An 18,357-nucleotide genomic window follows, 5' to 3' on the forward strand; every position below is an offset into this window, starting at 1 on the left:
AAGGTTCTGCATTTGTATTAATATCTTTAGGAGATATTCATGCTGCTGGTCCAAGGTTCGTGGTCAGATGGCTTTCTCACGTTTTTTTAGAAAGCTTTTAAGGATGAGGAGCACCTGGGTCAGGTTAGGCATCTGACTTCTGTTCTGGTCATGACCTCCAGGGTTTAGGAGTTTGAGCCCCACTGTTGGGCTCTGTGCTGACAGCTCAGAGCCAGGAGCCTGTTTCGGATTCTATATCTGCCTCTCTCTGTGCCCCTCTTCTGCTTGCACGTTCTCTCTCTCCCTCTCTCTCTCTCTCAAAAATAAATAAACATTCAAAAAATAAAAAGCTTTCAAGGATGAAAAATTTACAACCTTTTCGGGTATTGTCTTTGACAAATTTTGCTCAGATTACAAAAAATGTTTTTCAGGATGGTAAGTTCATTTAAGACTAATTTAAATATTGGTTCTCTCTCTTTATAAGGTTATTTTTTAAACTAAAGTGTACAAGAACAAGTAATCGCTTCTAAAGACTATTGCATTTGGATAGATGCTGTTAGCTATAAGTTCACCTTTATGTTTGTGCTCAGCACACTCAACGGTCAAGTGCATTTTCTTGAATCATTATCAATCTATTTCCACCCAGGCCTTCTTATGGAATTAACAGTTCTGCAGAATGCCTTTTCTAATGATGAGACTTCATTTATTTCTAGACAGCCTACCTATAAATGAAGTCTTGACTCCTCAGAATTCTGAAGAAACAACCGATGTTGAATGAAAGAGGTGCTTTTTTCTTTTTTTAAGACAAATCTGGAAACAATCCCAGATTATGTATCAGTCCCATTAATTTAGACCTCAGCTGGGAAAACTCTAGAGAATAAAAACTTCATTTATTATAATGTAGGGGTTCATTATTTTTCTTCCTGGAAAACATCTGTTTTTAGTTCTTCTCAGCATGTGTTACATAAAAGCCTGGAAGCAGCTTCTATAGATTCAGGTTTTAGTTACATGGTTGGACCTGTGGGTATAAATCTAACAGTGGTCACTTTATAACAATAATTACAATGGACCTATTTTCAGGGCTGTGTGTCTGGTACTGTGTGAAACACTTAATAACCATTATCTTAATCTGACATAAAAATGTCAAAAAAATGCTAGAATACTAGCATTAACTCTATTTTAAAGATGATAACTTTGTGAAGTTTAGCAAGGTTAAATAACATGCCCCAGGCCATTAAATAGTAAGTGATAGAGGAAAGACATGCTAAATCTAGAAAGCAGAACTAGTACTTCCTAACTTCAAAATGTATACTCTTAACTTCTCAACTCTTTTTTTTTTTAACCTCTCTCTGGCTCAGTAGGCATCCTCAAGTATGATAAAATCTGTCACTGATACTTTTATATGAAATAATCGATTTATTTACTGTTTTGGTATCTAACAGATGATGACTCTAAATAAATTATTGGTGCAATTCTACAAAGTGGTATTCTTTCTAAGCAAGTATCCTTTGTATTTTTACTTAATGCATTTTTCCTACTTGTCTGCCAGATGATGGTAACACCAGTAACACAGCACCATCATGCTTGTGTCATTTAGTTGTTAGTATGAGGAGTTGCTATAAGTGAGCAAGCCAAATGATTTAACATTTCTTCCCTTCCCTTGAAGAAACTTGAATAGGGTGCATTTGTCTGGCAGAGACAGAAAGAGACACACAGAAGGCAGGGGAAAGGAAGAGGGAGAAATTTTTTTTTAAAGACATTTTTGTATGGATGAATTAAATGGTGGTACAATTCCATAGTGATGATGTCCAATGGGCTAAGCACAATCTTTTCTTAAAGTTGTTGAAGGGATTTGAAAATTTCTTTATCAGAGAGCTGTTATTTCTTCTTAAACTACTAGGATTTAGGTCATAGGATTAGAGCTCTATTAGGCAGTGTTCAGCAGTGCTCTAGAGAAATGATGAATTGAGATCCAAGAAGGATTTTCCTAGCAGAGAACTTGCCTCCGCCAGCACCAAGGCCTTTCTCTTTGAGAGCTCCTCGAAGCTTTGTCTAGCCCATCGTCCCCTATATGGGTGCTTTATGAAATTTAAATGTTGTTTAAAGTCATTATGGCAATTGAAGTGCAAGATGTAAGGCTGGCTATGTTAGGTTTTATGCAGATGTGTGGCTCAGTTTTTATAACGTTTCCTATTTATAAAGCTTTAAAGGAATGAAAGAATGAAAGAGGAGATTACTTGCTTACTAAGTTGATCCATGCCAGTGATTACTCTTAAAACTTCATCTCCCATCCACATTCTCAAACCTGGTTAATCATGCAATCAGCTTTCGTCTGCCATATGTAGTCATCTATTTACCTATACATACACACATATACATACATATATTTTATATATGTAAATTGATGAATGAGTGTAATTGAAGAAAGATGATAAATATGGTTTGTGTGTGTATGTACATATGTATGTATGTATATTCAGGGTAATGTGGCAGTGGTTTGATTTCTGATCAGATCCATTCTTTACCATATATTTACAAAAGTAAAATGAAGATAGGGATGGGACACTTTACATTTTAAGTTTGTAATTTTAAAAATTTTACCATAAACCATAGAAATAACTAACATTCACTGAATGCTGCTAAAAATGAAAATGGCAGTTGTTGCAAGGTTTACATTGGCCCTAGATCTGAAAAATGTAATTCTCTTGTGTGGGCGGCAGAGAGAGGGGAGTTGGACCTTGGGGCAAGAGGAGAAGCAAGGTCTAGGAATTCCAATATCTTTCCAAAGTCAGCCTTAACTTCTGGTCTACTTGCGGGGGGTTTCTGCCAGGTTCAGGCATTGAAATCTGAATCACAGGATATTATGTGGCTTTTTGATCACTCAAAGTAGGTAATTTCAATTATACAATTATAGTACATTAACCATTAGTATGAGTTTTCAGATCAGGAACTTTCGCTGTAATAAAGACTGGTTTAAAGTCTACAACCAACCTCCATAGTGCCGGTTCTAAACAATCAAAGATAAATGAACCGCCCTTGCTTTCAGTGCAAGTGAGAGGAAAAAATACACATACACACACCCTGGGGGAAGAAAAAGCAGCAAGACTGAGTTCTCCTTAGTAGTTCAATTGAGAGGGGAGAGGCTTGTCTGGTGGTTTGTGGGAGTGAATCTAATTATCAGTCTCTTACTTTCATTAATAGGTTGGAGCAAGTTAACTTCGTAGAGGAGGAAGAAGTAGACATTCCATCTGAATTCTTGAACTACGTTATGATCATTTAAGCATTACTTAAAATAGTTTAAGCATTCACAAAAATTGTTTCTTCTTAATAAGTCCTTCATGAGGTTGGGCAGGTAGACAGGAAGAACATCAACTATGGAAAAGGCAAAAATATACTTACAGATGGGAAGACAGAGCATTCTGGAAAACTGGAGAGTACACTTTAATACATTTTAATTTACATTTATGCAGTTTAATTAGCTAGACTAACCCTCAGTGAAAAATGTCATTTTCATCCATTGTAATACCTTCCTGTAATTCTGTTTCATTTCTCCTTTCTCCCCAGTGGTCTGTGAGTAAAAGTCCTCTTGGATGTAGTCTATATGTTTCCTAACCAATATTTTTGTTTTCTTAGCCTCACCAGCCAAAAATCTGATGATGACTATGAAGATTATGCTTCTAACAAAACATGGGTCTTGACTCCAAAAGTTCCTGAGGGGGATGTCACTGTCATCTTAAATAACCTCCTGGAAGGATATGACAATAAACTTCGGCCTGATATAGGAGGTATATTAAAATATTTTGTGATATGGCACAGGCAGAGGCAAACACATTGGAAGAAAAAATTAGCATACTTTAATAATCAGAAATACTTAAATGATCATTATATGTTGTAAAGATGGATACAGAATGTATAAATAGCATTCAGGCTTGGAGGTGGGAGGGCATTGATAAATGCAAAATGAAGAAAGATGATCTTCAAGTGAGGCCTGAGAACTAGAAATTCAAAATTTCCTAGATATCTTAGACAAAGGCTGTAGAAGAAATGTGACAATTGATTTATGAAGTAATATCAAAATGTTATATGTTATATGTATATATAATATCAAAATGTTATGAAGTAATATCAAAATAATAGTAGAAGAAAGGATATATTAGTTACGTACTTCTGTGAAATAAAATATCACAACTCTCAGTAGCATATAATAATAAGCATTTATTTAACATTTTGCCAGGGGTGGTCTAATCTAAGCTAAGCCAGGTTAGGGCTGCTCATTTAAGAAAGCTGTATTCTCATTCTACTCCTGGGAGCAGCAGACTAGCCAGGAGTATCTTTATCATGAAAAAAAACACAAAGAATGAGACAGAAAGTAGAAGCTCATAAGGCTTAATGCTTGGGATTAGAACTTGTGTACTCACTTATCTGTGTAGTATTAGCCAACACAAGTCAGATGGTCAAGCCTCAAGTTCAGAGGCAGAGAAGTAGCCTCACTGGAGTAAATGCAGGGGCATAGATGCAGGGACTACTGAAGAATTCAATCCAACACAGAAAATTAGGGCATGGCACTTTCAGGGAAAGTGGATAAAGATGAGAGAAAATGTACTTGTTGACTTGAAGTACAGGATGATATTATGAATCCTTGTTCATTAACTGTTAAATGAAAATGGAGCACATCCATTTGGTCATGGATGAAATACTTCATGAGTTTTAATATCATTCATCTTTGACAAATAGGTGTGTATTGAGTTTCCATATGGTTTCCTCATATTATTTGATGAGTCACACAATTGACTAAGTCATTTAGGAAGATTGATTTTGTGTTGGCTGAAGTGTATGAGAATTAAGTGGTCATGAAAGGAATCAACAGAGGGAAATATTTTAAAAGAAACTTACAATATTTGTTGCACTAAATGTCTAATTCGTGTTTCTAATGCTTAGTTTTTCTAGATCACTAAGTAGTTACTTTTTCTACATGGGTCAAGTCAGATTATGATGCCCAAAAGATTCTGGGGCTTGAAGAAAAATGGTAAAATTCAGGATATGTAGAGAAAGCTAAAGAAAATCTAAGCAGTGTTTTCTTATTTGTTCATCTTAATGTAATTTTAAAAGTTAATCAGTTTCAAAACTCTAATATGTTTAGTTACTGCATTTACGTGCTTAAAAGGAGATTTTTTGAAAGTAAACAGTTATTTAAATGTAATAAATTAGTCACCGACACTAAATTAGTTGTGAATAAATCACTTCTAATGTGGCAAAATAAATCTATTTCTAGAATAACACAGACTAAAACATTAAAATGTTTAATTCACATATCTTTATCATTCTCTTTAAAGTGAAGCCAACGTTAATTCACACAGACATGTATGTGAACAGCATCGGTCCAGTGAATGCTATTAATATGGTAAGTTTCTAATGGTTTGTCAATTTTATTAACATATTAGAGAGGAGATGTGGTATCATAAAAATAGCAAAGAATATGCTAACAAAAAATCCATAAGGGAGAGATAGTCATTCAGATTTTTTTATTGTAATATGAAGATAATTATTTTTTATAATTTGTTATGAGACTTAAATGTGATCATATGTGTACAAATTAATTTTTGTAAATATGTTATACTTTTAAAATTCAACAATCATTTCTTACTTGGTAAGTACTTGTTAATACAAAATAAAATACAGTTTTCCACTAGTTTTTGGAAAATGATGGGGTAGAGAGGACAGAGTTTGCTTCATACTGGAATTATTTGTCAGAGAAAATAGTGCATTAGATATAATGATAAAAGTAGCTTTATTATTATTAGATTCTTTCTGCCCAAATCTGACATAAGAAACTAGATTGGAGTCTAGAATAGAATAGAGTAGAACATGCTATAACATAATACCTAACCTAACATAACATAATATTAGTGATACTATAATTTTGAAATGGTGTTTATCAAGCTAGCAATAAGGACACTCTATTGAGTCAGAGAGATGAGAAACTTTAAGTGTTCTCATGTACAGTGATGGTAAAGTATATCACCTGCATACTCCAAGCAAGTAAGTTCGTTTGTTTAACAATGAAATACCAACAGTATTCTTCCTTATAAATAAAATTTTCAGCATATTTAGCATTCTAATGCAAAATGTAAATATCTAAAAAGCTATATGGGTAGTTTATTTAAACATAGAACTTTTAACTTCAGCAGTACTAGTCCCCAGAATTGTAATTGTTATCCCAGGATCGCATTTTATGAAATGCTGGTTCAGTGAAAAAAAAAATATTTTATTTTTGTGGGATTTATTTATTTATTTATTTATTTATTTATTTATTTATTTATTTTTGCTTCTTGCCAAAATGTAGTTTAGAATTATTTAATTACTTTATCTACTGGTTCGCCAGTAATTAGTTGATAAAGAATTTCATAAGATAGGTTCCTTCCTTACTACTTACAGACAACAAATATGGAACAAAGTGTTATGTGGCTTACGCCAGTGGAAATGTAGTCAGCTACAGTGAGACACCTCAGCAGGAGGTGCAAAGAAATCGCACAGAGCGATGCAAGTGAGGCAAAGGAAGAAGATTTTAGTCTGATCCTGACAGGCTATGTTTTTTTGGGTAACCTTCCTGTTTGATGTGTGTTCTTCATTATAAAGTGGTGGTTGGTTGATGGTATTAGACAGGAAATGTGGATGATTCCCAACACTCAGCTCTCATATTCTAAGAACACTGAGTTTTTTCTCATTTATAGGCATCAGTGAAATTGTTATAAAATAATGTTAAATAATATCTAAATATGACAAACCAGAACTTGGGTGTTCAGATTCCAGGTCTAATGGTCTGAATTCACATCAAACTTACTTCTCTTTAAGTACAGTCAATCATTGCCAATTTAGTGATGTATACTTGAGCATAGTCATTATAGAATCCTGTCTCATCACAGCACTTTGTGAATGTGCTTTGTGATGGAGTTAGCACATTAGTAAAAATTATTTTTTAATTGGTTAATTTCCTCGTTATTAGTGAAAAGGACAACTATAATAGTAAAAATATTTTAAAAGTTACCTTGCATTTGGTTTTTGCTATCTGCCAGACCAAAACCATTTTATGTGAATTCTCCTTTTCCATCTTCACACTACCTAACAAGGCAGGTTCTTAAAGATCCCAATTTTATTTTGAGGCAACTGAGCCGTCCTCCAGAGCTCCAGTTGAGGACTGTTTTGAGTATTATGGACTTTGTTCACTCTTTAGCAGTGATTCTGAACGTAGGTGATTGTTTTCCTCAAGGTACATGTGGCAATGTCTGAAGATATTTTTAGCTATCACAATATGCAGGGGGTTGCGTTGGGGGTGGTGGTGGTGGTGTTACTGGCATCTAGTGGGTAGAGGCTAAGAATGCTACTACTAAGCATTCGAACATACACAACACAGCCCCCACAACAAAGAATTAGCTGGCCCAAAGTAACGTGAGAAACTGCTGTACAGACACTGAATGCAAATGACTATATTACAACTATGATCTTTTGCTAGAATTCATCTAAACAGGTCTATTTTTTTATCAATTTGTCTATAAAAGATGGATGTATCTCCTTAGCAAAGCTTTTGCCTTCTTTAAAATTAAAACCAGAGTACGTTTGCTTTATGTTGGTAATGAGAATACAAATGATAAATACAAACAAATGTTCTACATTACAATTCTGTGTTTAAAATGTTCTATTTCACCTTTTTTTTTTTAAAAAAAAAACAGGAATATACAATTGACATATTTTTTGCTCAAACGTGGTATGACAGACGTCTGAAATTTAACAGCACCATTAAAGTCCTCCGATTGAATAGCAACATGGTAGGGAAAATCTGGATTCCAGACACTTTCTTCAGAAACTCCAAGAAAGCTGATGCACACTGGATAACCACCCCTAATAGGATGCTGAGAATTTGGAATGATGGTCGAGTGCTCTACACTTTAAGGTATTCTTTTGAAAAAGAAAAAGAGTAATCTCTGGGAATAAAACAAAGATCACCGACACTCTCTTGAAACAAGAGGAATGAAAGAAATTTCAAACCTACATCAGGGTGTGCATGTTTGATCAAAACAGTATGTGGTAGTACAAAATTTGTATTTCTTTCTGTTTTCAATATGCTTTGCAAAGTTATAGGTAGAACTTATTTCTTTGACTAATGTAAGAACTCTGTTTTCTCACACGGACATGAAATGTCCCTTGACTTCATAAGGTTACCTGATCTTTGTGCCTGCCTTGGCTTTTGCATGTGTGTCCTGCTACTTTAAAATAAGGAGACTGAAACACAGTTACCATTGGGATCACCAGTTGTTATGCTTGGAAATGTCTCTGTTTCCAAGGAAACCATTGCTAAAGGAGAAATTTTGGTGTGGAGATCTCCTGTACCTCCTTTTCTTTTCTGCACAATAGCAAGTAACTACAATGAGTTCTATCTGCCAGCACCCACTCCCCACTACACTGATAGGCTATTTGACTTAATTTATTGGCTATTTTGGGAATAGACTTCTTTAGGGATAAGTTGAAGGAGGTATCTTTTATTTTCAGAACTTAAATATGAAATAACATTTGGGAGATTTTCTACTTAAATTCCTGTATGCCATTATCTTAGCACTTTATTTTATCTATTTATTTATTTATTTACTTACTTACTGATTTACTTATTTATTTATTATTTTAAAAATGTTTGTTTTTGAGAGAGTGTAAACGGGGCAGGGGCAGAGAGGGGGAACAGAGGATCTGAAGCCGACTCTGCCCTGACAGCAATTAGCCCAATGTGGGGCTTGAACTCACAAACTGCAAGATCGTGACCTGAGCTGAATTTGGACATTCAAGCTACTGAACCATTCAGGCGCCCCTTATACTTACATGCATTTAAAATGTTTTTATGTTGAGGTTTAAAATGGGTGAAAGTATATTATTAAACATCATAATAGGTAAGTATATAAACTTAAGAACCAGACAGATCTGACTTTGGTTTTTAGCTCTATCTGACTATCAATATGAATTAGGGCAGCTCTCCAGAATTTCTATGTATATGACTTAAGGGCAGCTAGCTATCTGGTTGCAGGGGTCTTGGTGCTAGAAGGTATATCTCAAAGCTTTATTAGTAAGTTTAATGTTTTTACTTGGTTACATTTTTATTTAGAGGAATTAGGTAGGAATTGATGGAGATTATTGGAAATAAGGCACCACCACCCTCATGACACATTCCCCCACCCAAGATCAGTAACTAGGAAAAATGGCCACAATTGCAAAAGAAATTCATTGCATATAGTTTGTATTCATCATGGGTTTCATTAAATGAGAGATAAGGTAATGATTGAAATTAGAATCTAGTGGAAATCAAAGTTTGATAAATCAGAGCTCAGTCTGGCTTTTGCAAAATTGAGTCACTCACACTATCTCAAGTCCCTTTATTGTCCTCATAACTATAGTCATTTTTCAACTTGTAATAACTTGTAGAATCTCTATCCAATATTTAATTATGGAAGTCACTTCAAAAATCCCACTTGGAAGATTCAAAGTTTGAATGAGTTGTGAATCTATAGAGATGATTTTATTCTTGTAGCCAATCTATAAGTTATGAATATTTGTGCACAGATTATATATGTGTGTATCTATTTTGTATCTGCAATCTTTCTAAAGGTGTTTTCAATTTTAATAATTCCAGTTGAACTTGAAAATAATAAAATATCAAATTAATTATAATTTCACTTACAAATAAAACTAACCTTTTCTTTGGAAGAGCATATAATTTTTGAATGACAATGATTAAAACCTTCATGTTTAGAGACAAATAATCTTGGGTTCAAATCTCAACTGTGCTGCTAGTTTTGTGACTGAACAAGTTAAAGTACATTAAAGCGATAATAACATTTATTAAATGAGAGAAAAATTTATCATACCCAGTGTCACATAGATGATTAAAGGCTGAATAATTATTACTTATATTTTAAGATCAGTAGTTGCTCTATTATACCATAGAAAAATGAAATCTCCCCAATTAATAATTATGCTGAGTTATAAAATCTTTTAAAATAAATTAATATTTATAAAATAATACTTTTATTATTTCAAGATTATTCTATGTACTTTGTAAGAAATATAGCTAACAAATAAGAAATCTTAAAAATAATCAACCTACTGCCATTACAATTTTAGAGTATATTCCTACTTGTCCAAAGATGGTCAAAATATCTGGGACTCCATTAAACTTCTCCATCCTAGAGTCCTAGCCTATATCGAGATCCAGAAAATCTGTAACTTTAATAAACACCCCAGATGCAAACTAATTGAGGTTCACTGGCAAACATTTTTCAAACATGTCTGTATATGTGTATTTAACATTTCTTGTTTGCTATTAAGTATTCTTCTACTCTGTAACATCCTGTCTAATGGCTTCATAGTGTTCCATTATAAGAATGCATAATACTCCATTGTGAAATATAAGTATGTTAAAACTCACATATAGTAATTTAAATCTAACAGCTACCAAGTACTTACAAACAGAAGGTTCTGCTTTAATTAGCAGATAAGATCTGAGAATTATCAGCATTCATTTACATGCAAACAGTAAATGAGCTTAAGTTCCTAAAACAATTTGTTCTGTTAAGTTAAATATATTCACCAAGCAATCTCATGTGTGCAATTAATTTGCCAAAAAAATTACGTGGTCATAAATTTTGGAAAAAATGGAATTGAAACCAATGAGATCCTATTGTTTGTTCTGTGAAAAGGAATGGACTACATTAAGTCTTAAGTAATTTTCTCCTGGACTTGGTGGGTTTCTTCAGGGAGAATCACCTTGAATTATCAATAGGAATATGAGATATATTCTCCAGGAACAAAGATTAAGAATAGTCATTAAAAATTGTATTCATGTACATTCTTAAAACTGTGTCTAAACTCTTTCTATTTGTGTTTCATATCCTTCTGTTTAGGTTGACAATTGATGCAGAGTGCCAATTGCAGTTGCACAATTTTCCAATGGACGAACATTCCTGCCCCTTGGAGTTTTCCAGCTGTAAGTAATCTCATTCTGTATTCTGTATCCTCTCTCACCAACAGTTTCCTAATTGCAATGCCAACTAATTGGGATACTCCTAGAGAATGCAGAAACAAGCAATGTTGTTGACTTTGAAGACTTTGACAGTTACTTTCATCATAATACCAGCTTAACCCTATTAGAGTGATTCCTGCAAAAAAGGATCTATTTTATTAGAATTTACAAGTAGCTTTCACTGGGGCATAAATTTTTAATAAATTCGTAGTGGTTGCCTGGAGATATTTTTCTTTTCTTTTTTTTTAATTTGTGTTTATTTTTGAGAGAGAGAGAGTGCACATATAGGGGAGGGGTAGAGAAAGAGGGAAACACAGAATCCAAAGCAGGCTCCAGGCTCTGAGGTGTCAGCGCAGAACCCATTGTGGGGCTCAAACCCACAGGCCTCACATCATTACCTGACCTGAAGTCCAAGGCCTAACCTACTGAGCCACCCACACACCCCACCCAGAGACTTTTCTCAAGAAGGATTGTAAAGCTAGGCCTGAACTCAATGGAAAGGTATAATGGTAGGTTTTACATCCTTCTTCCTGGCTCCCACCTATTGGCTCAGAAGAAGAGAGTAGCAGCATCTTTGCTATTTATTTTCTCCCTTACCCAGCAGGAGGTACATAGATTTAACAGTGTCATCTGCTTATTTCAATTTCAGTATATGCGTTAAAGATAGCAAAATTGAAAATTACCCACTTCATCTGGAGTTTGAATAATATCTAGAACTAGTTACCTACCAGTGAGTAAAAGACTAATTTTTGGTGTCTTTTGGGTCTAGTCCAAATCCCAACTCCATCACTATAGACTTGAGCAAATTATTAAATCTTGCAGTGAATCCACAATCTCAGGTGCCCAGCAGAGACTTTGAGATGTGCCCTCCCACAATATTGTTTTGTTGATGTAATATATGTAAAATGCTTGATATGCTACCTCACACACAATAGGATTCAGTAAAAAGCTCTATTATTTTTATTAATTATTATTATTATCAGGCAATAGACTATATAGCAAAATGATCTGTGATGATTCTAATACAAATTAAGCTTCATAGATAATTTCCTGTCTGAACCAAACCCAAGCTTCAGTGTCCCCCAGATGTTTGCCTCACTAATTGTTCAGGTCCACGTTAGGTTGCTCACCTCTTTCTTATTTTTGGTCTGACAACTATGCATACTAGGCAGAATGAAAAACTTATTATGAATTTTAAGTTTATATTTCTATAAGTAGAATTTCCCAGGCAGGGAGTGACAGAGACCCATACAAACCAACTAAATAATAATAGCTGTCCTTTCAAAAAGAAAAAAAAAAAACAATGATGAAAGCAGCAATCATCTGTTCATCATTACATAAATTCCAGAAGGAACTAGAGGCAAAATATCACTATGTATCATATCTATTTAGAAAAGTTCCCATTAAATTGGGGCACCTGGGTGGCTCAGTCAGTTAGGTGTCTGACTTTGGCTCAAGTCATGATCTCATGGGTTCATGAGTTTGAGTCCCACATCTGGCTCTGTGCTGACAGCTCAGAGCCTGGAGTCTGTTTCAGATTCTCCCTGTCTCTCTGCCCCTCCGCAACTCATGCTCTGCTTCTCTTTCTCTCAAAAATAAAATAAAACATTAAAAAATTAAAAAAAGAAAATTTCCCATTATAAATCTTATTTCATATGTTTTACTTTATCCAAGAATGGAATATTTTTAAGTAAAATCCTCCCCAAGCTTTAGGAGATGAGACTTCTTTTCTATTATTTTTTCAACTGGGACTACTCTTCTGAGTCAGATAAAATCTAGAGCTGGTGATTTCTGTGTCTTTAGGTCACTGATTGACACTTGTCTTCTGAACCCAAACACAACTTAATGTTTCTTACTGCTATCAAAAAAGTTAAATCATCAACATGTTCTCCATAGGGAGTTCCCTAACATTACTATTCTTTTTCTTGGTTCAACACATCCTGTCCCCTACCCCTTCTCCATACCAGTCTGGGGATCATGCTTTCTTTTTTCTTTCATCTTAGTTAATAAGCACACAACACACACCTAGTTGGACCAAAAGAAAAGAAAAAGGGAACACATTAGGGATCCTATTCCAGGTAGTCAATCAGCCTCCATAATTAAGACTTATATAGATTATTAGTTCATAAATAGTTGAGATGATGTCTAGTTTTATTTATCATCTATGTATCATTTATCTATCTATCATCTATCTATCTGTTTTTACTTGAGTTTATGCTTTTCTTTTAGATTTTATTTTTATGTGATCTCTACACACAACATGGGGCTTTAACTTCCAACCCTGAGATCAAGAGTTGCATGATCTAGTGACTGAACCAGCCAGGCACCCCTACAGAGTTTATTCTATAATTTACTTCATAATGTTTATCCACTCAACAATTATACATTGGGCATCAGTTTCATGAAATACGTACTGCCATCATCTCCATAAACAAATACTTGAGGGAAAAAAAACAAAGAAATTTGTCTAGGGTATTATGGCTAGCAAATGGTACTGATAATCTCTACATAATCAGTGCAATACCTCTCTCATGAAGGCTTTCTGTTCTCTTGGCTGAACATAATTAACTTCCTCAGAATCTACATAGTGCTCATTGGTATCTTCCCCTTGGCATTTCTACTTACTACTTTTTTTTTTTTAAGTTTATTTAGTTTGGGGGGGGAGGGGCAGAGAGAGTGGGAAAGAGAGAGAATGCCAACCTGGCTTCACACTGTCAGTACAGAACCCAATGTGGGGCTCAAACTCATGAACCGGGTGATCATGACCTGAACCAAAATCAAGAGTTGGATGCTTAATGGACTGAGCCACCCAGGCGTCCCACTACTTACTACTGTTAATTGTAGATTTCTGCGTGTATTAAAATGAAGTCCCAACAAATTGAGAGAGAGAGAATAATGTAAATAGTTGAAGTTATTTTTCTCAGTCATCTTCCACTCTAAGGGCATACCCTGGAGAGGCATTTAAGTGTCTTCTTCCATTATTTTCTGTTTCTGCATGACTCTCAAAACCTTGCCTTGTTTACTCCTCATCATCATAAAATAATATCTTGCATATGTGCTATTTATCATATATTGGATACTTTTTATATCTTACCTCAGACAATGTAAAGCATGCGTATAGTATATACGAAACCATGTATAGCATATCTTCTATGCAAATTAAGTTATTTTCAAGGGTAATCTTGACCTTATGACTTTTTAACTTCTTGTTGGGATAAGATGTCAATGTATTTATTTCCTCTATTGTGATGCTCTTTAGTTCAAGATCCTTTTCTAACTTAAAACACCATTTCTCTCATACTTACCTCAGTGTCTTGTTCATGGAAGGTGGTTGCTACATACATTCATTTATAAATAATTTTAAATATGTGCTTTTCCATCTTATGGCAGATGGCTATCCACGTGAAGAAATTGTCTACCAATGGAAGCGTAGTTCTGTTGAAGTAGGTGACACAAGATCATGGAGGCTTTATCAATTTTCATTTGTTGGACTGAGAAATACCACTGAAGTAGTGAAGACAACTTCTGGTAAGATGCTCTTGAAAGGAATTTTGAGTGACCCCTTCCAGAGTTAATATTCTGGTATAAATAATTCACAGACTTTTCAATACCTGTCTACAAATGATATGTGGAACATTAAATGAAGTGTTTTAATTTACCGGAGAAAATTATAATTGGTATTCTAGCATAATAGATAAATATAAATGGATTCTATCAGTTTGAAGCAAAATGGATTAAAATTGGATTAGTAACTTATTTGCTTAATTTCTTTAAGCAAAAATGACTAGCAATTATTTTAAAAGCAGACAATATTTATTAGGTGTAGGTGTAATGTTTCTTTTAGGAAATAAGTTTTATGGTATATTAAAATAGCAGCATTTAAAGTAATCACACAGGGAAAATTAACTTTCTGCAAATACAGAAATGTGATCATAATGGATATGGACTGATTCCGCATTCATTAATTTAATATTTTGAACTGGCTCTATCATGGATAAGGGACAGGCCTCGTTTCAAACCCCAACTGCATCAGTTACTAGCTATAGATATTGAGAAAATTACTGAATTTCTCAGGGATTAAATCTGCAAGATAACTAATGTGGACAAAAAACCTGTTTCACAGGCATACTGTGTGTATAAAGGAAAAAACAAAAAACAAAAAACAAAAAAACAAAAAAGAAGAGTGCTTAGAATGATACCTGGAACTTAGCGAGCATTCAATAAACTAATACAAGTGCGTGTGGGACCTAACATGGTCAGGAGCTCAGATTTCTTAAGAGAAACTCAAAATCTTTATTTTTACAACAAGTATCATGGATTTTAATGGCATTAATTGAATTTATTTGAAAACCCATGTGGTATAATTTAAACCTATTTCAGAGACCATATCTGTCTCCTGGGTGGCCAGTATAAACCCTCTGCAATGTTGAGTACATACTCCAAGCAAATTATTCCAGCTACTCCTTTTAAAATTAAGTGAGTTAGATATGTCCCAGTTTCAAATATAAATGATGGGTTCTCAGATTAATGTCTATTAAGACATGTATTTTGATATATATTCCTGTGAGTTGAACTGTTTTCTGTTGATTTATTTGCACAAACCTGAGTTTTTTTCCTGAAATTCATAGAATATACTTTTGTGTTGACTAATTTGGAATAAGGTCTTGGTCTGCTATACACAGAGAAGCAAGTTAAGGACCTATGCAAAAATAGAAATTTAAGATTATATCTTCGTAACCATCATTCTCCAAATCAAAGTACTATCTGGTCTTAACACTATTATCAACAGTGTTTGCAGATTTCTCCAACTCTCTTAATTTGCGAAAAGAATATAAAAGAAGGTCAAAGAAATGCTTGAGTATATTTTTGAAAAGTGGCCTTCTGTTCCCTTATTCACTGCAAATCCTGAACATCAAGTACTAGAACAGTCTTTTATTTGGTCCCTAAAAAAGATTTAGGATTGCCTTAGAACTGGCTTTCCATCTGTGAAAGGAAGAACATGTGTAAAAATAATTTCTAAGTCTGCATGCTTCCAGAATGAGAAATTGGGCATTAAATTGTGTTGTATATTCATATTTCTGTAATTGCTCCAGCACCCTAAAACAGAACCCCAAAACTGATGACTAGCCAGTCTTTTTAGTCATTTGAGCCCAGAGGGGCAATAAAACCAAATGGTGGTAAGGGAAGTGTTGGCTTTATATCATAGGGCCGAAATCATTCCCTCCCCAATATTTCATCTTGAGAATGATCTAGAGTATTTACTGTCTATTATGAGATATTTCCAGAAGAAAATGACCTACTTACTTAAAGCATGGCAAGAAATATTACCAAGGTGTCACAAAGCTATTAATCTTACTAGGGAAATCAAAGCAAGACTGCATTGATATCAGATTAGTTACTGAGTAGCATGATTTAATTGATTGCATCATTTGTGAATTTTAATACAGTGGTTAGCCTCCCTGTTGGTCTTGTTGTTCACTCCCTGCTCTTGTTGGTTTGTATTTTGTGTGCAGCGCCATCTTAGTTGTATTTGTGAAGAGAAAGGACTGAATGGAAACTTAACACCAATGCTGAGAGGCAGCCTGATTCTCATGACAGTTGATTTTGTAATGACTTGAATTTTCTGCATGACCTTTTGTTTGATTTCTGATGCCATTCTTACCTTCAAAGCAGAGCTTTACAACTAGTTAATATCTACAAGGAAGTTATAAAAACAGCTTTCTTGGGAAATTATCAGATCAAATTTATACTCCTTTTAAATACATTATTACAATGTGATTTTCTCCTAGACTTACCATAAATGTATATGAGTTTAAGAAGCCTTGGTCAAAACTGGGTGAGAATATCGCCTAATATCTGATCTAGCTTACTGCAAGGCTTTCTAACCTTCATTCATTCAAGCCCACCTCTGATGACTTTATTATATTCAAGTGGTGACTATACTGCTGATTCCTTAGTATTTTTTTCTTTAAATTGATTCATTATTGTTTTTAGTAAAATGAATTTTTAAAAAGAAAGTTCATATTAGGGCCATAATGAAAAAGCAGAAGCATTTGACACAATAGAAGTTGATGCAAAAATACAATGAAAAGCAAACAAATGTTCTTAAATTTTAAGTGCATATATTAGTGTTCTGCAGACTGAGTATATTGAAAATGAGGGAAGGAAAGATATTTGAGAAATGGGAAATTGCAGCTGGCACCAAAGTAAAACATTTCATTGATGTAAACAGAAGAGTAGAAGGACCGTTTCTCAGGAAAGAATCTTCTCACCATGTAATTCAATGTCATCAGTGACAACCTTTGCTCACACCACCTGAACCTTCTTAATTTCCCACCAGTCACATCTGTATCATACTTGAGAATAATATTGCCTCGGTGGTAGATGGATATGACTTGAAGAACATCTTTAGTTCACAGTCAATATATCAAAACAGATTCTGCATCCATGATTTTTCCTCCAAACCATCATGTCTTTATAATTGCTCTGCATCTGGGAATAGCACCATCATTGTCTCAGTGAGCCAGGCGTGAACAGTTAGAGTCATGTCTCTACCTCCCACCTCTAATGAATCACAAAGGCACTTATGCCTCTAAAGCATCTTGTGTAACTGTCCTCTTTTCTGTTGCCAATGCCCCTGTCCTAGTTCAGGATTTGTCTGTTCCCATCTGGACTGTGTTGGTAGCCTATTAAGTTATGTCCCTGCTGTCAGTCTCTCTCTTCCACAGTCTATCTTTTACACATTAATCATAAAAGCTAGCGCTTACTGAGCACTAACTACATGTACTGTAGCAAACTTTTAATCCAAACAACCTAGTTGAATTCTCATAGCCATGGTCCTATTTCCTACACATCACACCCAAGGTATCACTGTGGATGAGGAAACAGACTTCTAGAGGCTCGTTTACTGCAGGGATCAGTTACAAAACCTGGGCTATGAGTTCAAGTGATTTGCTCCTAGACTTGTGCTCTTAATTATCATGCTATTTTATTCCCACTGTGGTCTAATGGATCTTCTGAAAACACAACTTTCACCATGTTTCAAGAATTTAGTAGGTCAATTAAGCACAAGCTTTTGTTCTCAGAAACTTTCCAACATTGTTTTCTATAATTTCCCACCTTGTGACAGAACTAATCCAACTATATTTTTCTGAATATAAATAGCCAATCCTATACACACACTGAATCTTAATTTTTCTTCTCTGAATGGCTTCGCAAATCCTTTCTACCTTCTTTATGACTTTAAGGCTTAAAAGCATAGCATCTCCTCAACGAGGTCTTTACTACCTTTCATCAAAACAACTTGGAGCAATTTTTAA

At 34.5% G+C, this 18,357-nt stretch overlaps 1 protein-coding gene across 2 annotated transcripts in view; it reads left to right on the plus strand.

Annotated features, from left to right (window-relative positions):
• GABRG2 (gamma-aminobutyric acid type A receptor subunit gamma2) overlaps window positions 1–18,357 on the plus strand; it is a 112,103-nt gene that overhangs the window by 28,140 nt on the left and 65,606 nt on the right. For both annotated transcript variants that reach the window (XM_053907066.1, XM_053907067.1), the window contains exons 2-6: window positions 3,613–3,764; window positions 5,313–5,380; window positions 7,707–7,927; window positions 10,920–11,002; window positions 14,429–14,566. In XM_053907066.1, the coding sequence (XP_053763041.1) occupies window positions 3,613–3,764; window positions 5,313–5,380; window positions 7,707–7,927; window positions 10,920–11,002; window positions 14,429–14,566 (662 nt within the window). The remainder of the gene's footprint in view (window positions 1–3,612; window positions 3,765–5,312; window positions 5,381–7,706; window positions 7,928–10,919; window positions 11,003–14,428; window positions 14,567–18,357) is intronic.

The sequence above is a fragment of the Panthera pardus genome, unplaced genomic scaffold (assembly GCF_024362965.1).
Source record: "Panthera pardus isolate Hobbes unplaced genomic scaffold, ASM2436296v1 HiC_scaffold_2, whole genome shotgun sequence".
NCBI classification, from domain to species: domain Eukaryota; kingdom Metazoa; phylum Chordata; class Mammalia; order Carnivora; family Felidae; genus Panthera; species Panthera pardus.